The sequence below is a fragment of the Microcaecilia unicolor genome, chromosome 7 (genome assembly GCF_901765095.1).
Source record: "Microcaecilia unicolor chromosome 7, aMicUni1.1, whole genome shotgun sequence".
In the NCBI taxonomy this organism is placed as follows: domain Eukaryota; kingdom Metazoa; phylum Chordata; class Amphibia; order Gymnophiona; family Siphonopidae; genus Microcaecilia; species Microcaecilia unicolor.
Genome location: NC_044037.1, coordinates 93,873,500 through 93,882,981, shown reverse-complemented (window position 1 = coordinate 93,882,981; position 9,482 = coordinate 93,873,500). Strand labels below are relative to the sequence as shown.

General features: G+C 45.7%; 1 protein-coding gene across 1 annotated transcript; it reads left to right on the top strand.

The window, feature by feature from the left end:
- Positions 1 to 8,088: 8,088 nt before the first annotated feature.
- Positions 8,089 to 8,913, top strand: LOC115473826 (1-phosphatidylinositol phosphodiesterase-like). Its single transcript, XM_030208945.1, has one exon. It carries the CDS (start codon positions 8,089 to 8,091, stop codon positions 8,911 to 8,913), a length of 825 nt encoding a protein of 274 aa, XP_030064805.1.
- The last annotated feature ends 569 nt before the right edge of the window (positions 8,914 to 9,482 follow it).

Sequence of the window (9,482 nt, the reverse complement as noted above, 5' to 3'; positions counted from 1 at the left end):
GACCCCAGCTGGGCGGGGGTTCTTGCCGGGCTCATGGCCTTTGCAATCTATCAGGTTCTCAGGTTCAGAGCCCGCGGGGCCGGGCTCTGGAGCAAACGTGAGCCCTTGGGCTGCTGACGAGGAGCGACAGCAGCAGGCAAAACCCACCAACCAACACTGGGTAAGCACACCGGCAGGGACTGCAGGCACTGCCCAGCGAACCGGAACACATGGACTGGAATCCCCCGGACTGGAAGACACAGGACTGGAACACACACCGGACCGGAACACACTGGACTGGAGCACACCAGACTGGAACACCCTGGACTGGTCCCCCGGACTGGAGGACACAGGACTGGAACACTGGACTGGTCCAACAGCTTCACCTGTACTTAGCTACTAAGCCCCCCAAGAGTTGAGCTCCTGGATTCGAGTAGCCGACAGGACTTACTGGAAACCGGATGACATAGGGACCAGGACTGGAAACAGAAGTGCTCCTAAACCTAAACTGATCTACTTGCTCCCAAGCCCTAAACCAGCAGGAGTGTTCCTAACAGTAAACTGACAAAAGGACTTCCTAAGCCCTATACTAAACAGGAGCTCCTAAGCCCTGCTCAAGAAAGAGACTTCCTAAGCCCTAAACTAACAGAGCAGGGTACTAAATACAAAGCTAACACAGGTGCTACTAAGCACCAAGCTACAAGCAGAGCTTTACACTAATAAGCTAAACACAAAACTAAACCAGCTACCTAAGCACTGCTCTAGCAAGCTAGATACAACTAACAAGGTGCTTCCTAAGCACTACTCTGGCAAGCAACCAGAAGAGCTCCTAGCACTAAAAGGGAAGACAGGGGAGCCACAAGGAGGGAAGCTAACACATAAGCCAAAAGTGCTTCTAAAGCACCAAACACCAACAGCAAAGACTGCAATGCTCCTAATAGCACAAACACCAGAAGTACTTCTAACAGCAAACTCTGCAGTGTTCCTAACAACACCAAACCCAGGAGTACTTCTAATAGCAACAGAGCTTCCAAAGCCCTACACATAGCAATGCTTCCAAAACCAAGAGGGAAAAACAGGGGAACCAAAGGGAAAAGCAGGAAAGCTAAACACATAGACACCAGTGCACACTGCACTAACACTAACCTGGCCCTTAGCAAAAGCAAGCAGGGAAACTAGACACAACGTCAGAAGTGCACACTGCACCACCCTACCTACAGCAAACACCACTGTTGCAAAGGCCCTGAAGGAAACAACACCACTTCCTTATCAAGGCCCTCCCTGATGATGTCACACTCCCTAGACCTAGGCAAAAGCACACTGACCCAGAGAGGCCCAACCCACACCAATGCAAAACCGTGAAACACTTGAAGCCAGTACACCCAAAGAGAGTTAGAGCAACTCAGACTACACCCACAGCTGCAGTGAAGAGACAATTAGCCCCATGCTGCTGGAAGCTGCCAGCACAGAGAGACAGAGCCAGCTCAGAAAGGAAAGAGAAAAGAAACAGAAGCCAGCTAAGAAGCTGACCCCCAGGAAAGAGGTAAGTTTGAGAGGGGTTCAGACCCCAATCATAACAGCACCTCCCCCTCAAGGCTCCCGTGTCCCCACGGGAGCTCCAGGTCTCAAAAGACAATTTAGGTCTCCATGGGTAGCTGTGATGAAATCTCCCAATGGGTTTCACAACATAAATCTGGGCGGCTGGGCAGGACGTGACAAGTACATCTGGAACTAGGAAACCAGAATGGCTTTGGCCGCCACGAGGCTCTTTAGAACGGCTGCTAGGCAGGATCAGAGTCTTGGATGCAACAAGCGGAGTTCTATTCAACAGGAACCATCTCCTGAAGGAGTCCACAACTTCCTTGACTTCCTGGCACTCCACTGTAGCAGCCAGAACTGGGCTAGAGCCCACACCCATCCTGGAATCTGAAGCCAGACAGGAACTCGAACTGGACTTCAGACTAGACCTTGCCCCTTGGCTGGAGCTGGAACTCAGAAGGAGTTCAACATCTTGGCAGAAATGGGAACTCGGAGTAGACTCAGCATGTTGACCGGGACTGCAACTTGACCCGGACTCAGCATCTTGCCTGGAACTGGAACTCCAACTTGACCCAGACTCAGCATCTTGGCCGGGACTGCAACTTGACTCGGACTCAGCATCTTGCCTGGACTGTAACTTGACCCGGACTCAGCATCTTGCCCGGGACTGTAACTCAATTCTGATTCGGCATCTCGGCTGAACTCTGCACTCGGTGCAGACTCAGCACTCATCGTGGACTCGTCATCTTGGCTGGGCTCTGTACTCAGTGCAGACTCAGCACTCATCGTGGACTCATTGTCTCGGCTGGACTCTGTACTCAGTGCAGACCCAGCATCTTGACTGGAACTGCATCTCAATTCTGATTCGGCATCTCGGCTGAACTCTGCACTCGGTGCAGACTCAGCACTCATCGTGAACTCATCATCTCGGCTGGGCTCTGCACTCGGTGCAGACTCAGCACTCATCGTGGACTCGTCATCTTGGCTGGGCTCTGCACTCGGTGTAGATTCAGCACTCATCGTGGACTCAGTATCTCGGCTGACCTCTACACTCAGTGCAGACTCAGCATCTTGACTGGAACTACAACTCGATCCAGACTCAGCATCTTGACTGCCAATGCTGCAACTCACTCCAGACTCAGCATCTTGACTGGAACTCCAACTCGATCCAGACTCAGCATCTTGACTGGAACTGCAACTCACTCCAGACTCAGCATCTTGACTGGAACTACAACTCAATCCAGACTCAGCATCTTGACTGGAACTGCAACTCACTCCAGACTCAGCATCTTGACTGGAACTACAACTCAATCCAGACTCAGCATCTTGACTGGAACTACAACTCGATCCAGACTCAGCATCTTGACTGCCAATGCTGCAACTCACTCCAGACTCAGCATCGTGACTGGAACTACAACTCAATCCAGACTCAGCATCTTGACTGGAACTACAACTCGAACCAGACTCAGCATCTTGACTGGAACTGCAACTCGATCCAGACTCAGCATCTTGACTGGAACTGCAACTCGCTCCAGACCCAGCATCTTGACTGGAACTGCAACTCAATCCAGACCCAGCATCTTGACTGCCACTACTGCCACTCGATCCGGACTCAGCATCTCGGCTGCCACTGCTGCAACTCGATCCGGACTCAGCATCTTGGCAGGCAAAGCCCTTCAAGCTGGACTCAGAAGTTTGGCGGGAAAAATCAGGAAGCCACCTTCTTTCAGCTTGGGCTTCAGGAGTATCCCGCAGTGCTGGATCCGAGAGAAGCTGGAAGCGATAAAAGAAGAGCTTGGTAGCAGGGTCAATAGCAGAAACTGGGTTTTCTTCGAACCCAAGCCAGGAGACACGCCTTCTCTCTGCTGCAGCTTCAGGAGTATTCTTCAAGGCTGGATCAGACAAAAGTGCAACCCGGTAATCCTGGAGTGTCAGAAACGGATCCAGATCAAAAATGGGGTTGGAACTGGGATCCAAACTTGTACTAGGAGGCTTGGTTTGAAGCGCCACTTGAACTGGACTCCAAGGCTTGCGTGGAGGCTGGACTGGCACCGGAGGCTCGGTGAGAAGCCCCTCTCGGACTGGAATCAGAGGCTTGACTGGGCGCTCTGCTTGAATGGGACTGGACCCCTGCTGGGCCCAGAGCATGGAATTCCCAAGACGTCTCCTCTCAGCGACAGCTTCAGGAGTATCCCACAAAGCTGGATTCAAGACCAGGCTGCGGCGATATTCAGCGAGCGTGATAAAAGGGTCCATATCTGAAACTGGGTTTTCAGTGATTCCAAGCCACCGGACACGTTTTCTCTCAGCTGCCGCTTCAGGGGTCTTCTTCAAAACAGGATGAGACAAAAGTTTCCCACGATACTGACGAAGAGTCATAGAAGAATCAAGAACAATGATGGAGCTGGACCCCAGCTGGGCGGGGGTTCTTGCCGGGCTCATGGCCTTTGCAATCTATCAGGTTCTCAGGTTCAGAGCCCGCGGGGCCGGGCTCTGGAGCAAACGTGAGCCCTTGGGCTGCTGACGAGGAGCGACAGCAGCAGGCAAAACCCACCAACCAACACTGGGTAAGCACACCGGCAGGGACTGCAGGCACTGCCCAGCGAACCGGAACACATGGACTGGAATCCCCCGGACTGGAAGACACAGGACTGGAACACACACCGGACCGGAACACACTGGACTGGAGCACACCAGACTGGAACACCCTGGACTGGTCCCCCGGACTGGAGGACACAGGACTGGAACACTGGACTGGTCCAACAGCTTCACCTGTACTTAGCTACTAAGCCCCCCAAGAGTTGAGCTCCTGGATTCGAGTAGCCGACAGGACTTACTGGAAACCGGATGACATAGGGACCAGGACTGGAAACAGAAGTGCTCCTAAACCTAAACTGATCTACTTGCTCCCAAGCCCTAAACCAGCAGGAGTGTTCCTAACAGTAAACTGACAAAAGGACTTCCTAAGCCCTATACTAAACAGGAGCTCCTAAGCCCTGCTCAAGAAAGAGACTTCCTAAGCCCTAAACTAACAGAGCAGGGTACTAAATACAAAGCTAACACAGGTGCTACTAAGCACCAAGCTACAAGCAGAGCTTTACACTAATAAGCTAAACACAAAACTAAACCAGCTACCTAAGCACTGCTCTAGCAAGCTAGATACAACTAACAAGGTGCTTCCTAAGCACTACTCTGGCAAGCAACCAGAAGAGCTCCTAGCACTAAAAGGGAAGACAGGGGAGCCACAAGGAGGGAAGCTAACACATAAGCCAAAAGTGCTTCTAAAGCACCAAACACCAACAGCAAAGACTGCAATGCTCCTAATAGCACAAACACCAGAAGTACTTCTAACAGCAAACTCTGCAGTGTTCCTAACAACACCAAACCCAGGAGTACTTCTAATAGCAACAGAGCTTCCAAAGCCCTACACATAGCAATGCTTCCAAAACCAAGAGGGAAAAACAGGGGAACCAAAGGGAAAAGCAGGAAAGCTAAACACATAGACACCAGTGCACACTGCACTAACACTAACCTGGCCCTTAGCAAAAGCAAGCAGGGAAACTAGACACAACGTCAGAAGTGCACACTGCACCACCCTACCTACAGCAAACACCACTGTTGCAAAGGCCCTGAAGGAAACAACACCACTTCCTTATCAAGGCCCTCCCTGATGATGTCACACTCCCTAGACCTAGGCAAAAGCACACTGACCCAGAGAGGCCCAACCCACACCAATGCAAAACCGTGAAACACTTGAAGCCAGTACACCCAAAGAGAGTTAGAGCAACTCAGACTACACCCACAGCTGCAGTGAAGAGACAATTAGCCCCATGCTGCTGGAAGCTGCCAGCACAGAGAGACAGAGCCAGCTCAGAAAGGAAAGAGAAAAGAAACAGAAGCCAGCTAAGAAGCTGACCCCCAGGAAAGAGGTAAGTTTGAGAGGGGTTCAGACCCCAATCATAACAGGTTGGAGAGGTAGTGCTATTTAGAAAGATACACTATACATGATATATAGTAGAAAGGGTTATTAGTTTATATTTGGTAAATAATAAAAACCCTGAAGGGATAATTATACCCCAGAAGGAAGACTATTTACTGATGATGATGCCAGACAAAAGGATTTATGGCATTGGTAGATTACATTAGCAGTACTAAACATTATAGTAACAAGCAGCGAGGACAATGGTAATACTGACAATAATGACAACAGCATTAAGGGTTCATGCAGCCTCATCACTGCTGAATTTCTCATGCTGTTACACAAATATATTACTTATTTTTGAGAGCTCAGATATTCAAAATAAACATTGTCCATTTCTCATCCATGTCTATGTCCAATGATACTGTCAAAAATAAGTGGCTTTCTACTTCAACGTTCGTAAGACGCAACAAGGAAACTCAAAGTAGAAACATTTGCACACATATCATAATTGGTAATGATAATGGGGAAGTCTCATATAGTCACTTCAGGCTTATTCTTGTGACATGGTATTAATCATTGACAACCCCCTACCATCCGTATTTTTATTTATTAGTTTTACTTTCAATGCCTTGTGATTAAGTGCAATGTGCAAAATATGTGGAAGATATCAATTAAAAATTCTGTTATATGTCCAATGATAGCCAGGGTTTCACTTACCTGCTTCATGGCACAACGGATTGTCAATGATTGCTGAAAAATCAAACAAAATAATTAACAGTAATTAGTGCAGCAGGCTTTGATCCTGTTGATGTGGGTTCAATACTCCCGTTAATTATAACCACAGAAAAGCAGTATATCAGGTACCATCCATTTTCCCTTTTAAAAAACTGGCAGCCTAAAATAAAGAACCAACGTCAGACAATATCAACCACACCTATCAATCTAGTGGCTGCTTTCAATGTGGTTGGGAGGCGGGAAATACTGCTGTGCAGACTTGTACGGTCTGTGCCCTGAAAAAGGCAGGTACAAATCAAGGTAAGGTATACACATATGAGTTTATCTTGTTGGGCAGACTGGATGGACCATGCAGGTCTTTTTCTGCCGTCACCTACTATGTTACTATGTTACTATATAATGTCATGGCCAATCAGGAACCAATCTCAGGTTTCTTTATTAAAAATGAAACCATTCTATTTTCATATAAAGACTGCTTGGCTTTAATAAATGCAGTTGAAAAATCCACTTCTGTTCCTGCCAAAATAATGTCTTACGTCTATCTCCACTGTGTTGATGGGCAGAATCCATTCTAATATCAAACAATACAACAAATCAAAATATTGTTTGAGTTGAGAACAATGTTGTGCCAAAGGTGAGTTTTCTTTACAAGTGGCAATATTGATAAACAGAACATTGATTGATTTCTATAGTAAAAATAAAGTGTCACAAGTATGAATGGAAGGTTTTTTTATGCTGATGATATGAATTTGAGCTCATTGGATATTTTTAATCAGAGCTGTATGAGGTTTTTTTCTTTCAATTTCATTAGAATACGAAATCTAAATTAATTTTTCCGCAACTGGAAAGTGGGGTATTAATATTTATAGAATTACCTCCATAACGCTGCCTATCTGTCTCAGCAATTAATTGCTGTTTCTCTGCTATTTATCTCTGACTAGTGACTGAGTATGGAATCTGTCCTGACCTGGATCTAGACAGGCTAAGATAGTGTTAAGTCAGAGTTTGACCTGTCTGTTTCTTAGATCACTGTCTTTGGACGATATCTGTGGTGTCGCTATGAAAAGTGATGTAACAGGTGAGAAACAGCTCCTAGCTAGTTAAATCGCTTATTCTGGGCTAACCAGTCATTTTCAACTGCACTTACACCTGTGTTTACAAAGGTACACTATAGGCGCGTTAGTGTTTTTAAAATGCAATAAACGTGCATCAAACATTAACATGCCTATAGGAATGTATTGGCGCATTAGCGTTTAATGCATCTTAACTTTATAGGTGCATTAAGAACACTAACGCTCCTTAGTAAACATACCCCTTAATGAGTTAATGCTGCTGAAAATGACTATCTTAGGTGCATTCCAGGGGTGAAGTCAACACTTGGCCAGTTAAGTGCAGATATTCAGCAATTAACCATCCAAAGTCACCACAGCACTATAGTTGGTTTAGTACTCAATCTCACACTTAACCAGCTGTAGTGTAGCTGGCTCCATAACCCCGGAAAATCAGGCTCTGGTATTGAATTTCCAGGCACATTGCCAGTGGCGGTCAGCAAAACACTGAGCACCACCAGCTGAATACCAGCCCCTGTTTTTTTTTTTTATTACAGCTTTAACACTTCACTAAAGTAAATGTGGGTACCCCACAGCTATTTTTAAAGTTCCTACTTGGGTATATAAAAACACTATTCCACAGGCTTAAATCATTAAGAGTTCTTTCCCAGAATGTTTTAAGTCAGTCTAATGAAAAGGTATCATAGCCTATTTTGTTTTGGTCTTTAACCTTTATTTTCATGCAATTTAAAAGGAACCAAAGCAATAGTGAGTTGAGGATACAGTGGGGATAAAAAGGAAAGAGCCTGATTAAATTGTGATTTAATGTATTTTACAGGTAGTGGTACTCATCTTCAAGTCATTATGGGAAATATCCAAAGAAAAGAATATGATGCTACAAATAATCCTGCAATTAAAAACCCAGACTGGATGTCTTTAGTCCCAGATGGAAAATCCCTCTGTGATCTGTCCATTCCTGGTACAAGCAAGTCCACGTGGCTGGATGGTGGGGATATTAATCAGCGTCAAAGTTGGAATCTCACATCCCAGTATGAAGCTGGGATACGATTTGTTGATATAACTTTGCAATGTTGTCATAAGAAACTATCTGTCTTTCCTGATACAACACACAGTCACTTTTTCAATGGTGTTTTGACAGACACAATTAATTTCTTGAGACACCATTCAAAGGAAGTCATTCTCATACGTGTATGCGAAGTATATAGCATTTTTGGAAAAGCGGAACAGTTTCCCCAACTAGTGATCTGTTATATCCGAGGTGCTGGATTGTCTTGGTTTTGGAAGGCTCCTGCTATACCAACCCTTGGCCAAGTCAGAGGAAAGATCATCATACTGCAAGATTTTGATGGTCCTGTGATAGGAATCCCTTATAAGAGCTTAATAGTAACTGATCATGCATATGTACCAACAATATTTGATATAGGTCACAAATGGTTAAGTGTTAAAAGAAACTTAACTGAAGCTCAGACTAGTAAAGCTAATAACATGTATCTGACCTTTACTTCAGGATGCAGTTTAGGAGCATATCCCTATTCAGTAGCTCGTGAAATAAACTATAAACTGTACAATTTTCTGGAGCACTTAGAGAATAAAAAGAACAGATGGGGAATTATAGCAATGGATTTCCCTGGTAGCTACCTGGTCCAGGCAATTATCCAGAGCAACTAGAAAGCAGATTCTAAAACTCAATCAAAATGGTAATCTTTCATGAATGATTTCTAGTATAAATATCTGTAAAAAAAATATTCCTACCTGGATCTGGTTACACATTATGAATATGCTGTGGCATATTTAAATGACACGGTCTTCTACAGCAAAGGAACAGTCATTTAAATAGAGTAAAAGCTGTGCTCAAATCCCTGTAGGAAACATGTCTTAACAGTGATCCCTACCAAATTTACTTTGGGGAACACAGATGTAAAATCTTAGAAGTACTTCCTATGAAAAGGCCATATACGCTCCCTGGTGAGTAATATAAATGACCAGCAGGCTTATTTTCGAAAGAGAAGGACGCCCATCTTTCGACACAAATCAGAAGATGGGCGTCCTTCTCACAGAAATGTCCAAATCGGTATAATTGAAAGGCAATTTTGGATGTCCCCAATTGCTTTCCGTCGCAGGGGCGGCCAAAGTTCACAGGGGCGTGTCAGAGGCGTAGCGAAGGTGGGACTTGGGCATGCCTAACACTTGGATGTCCTCGACCCATAATGGAAAAAAAAAGGACGTCCCTGATGAAC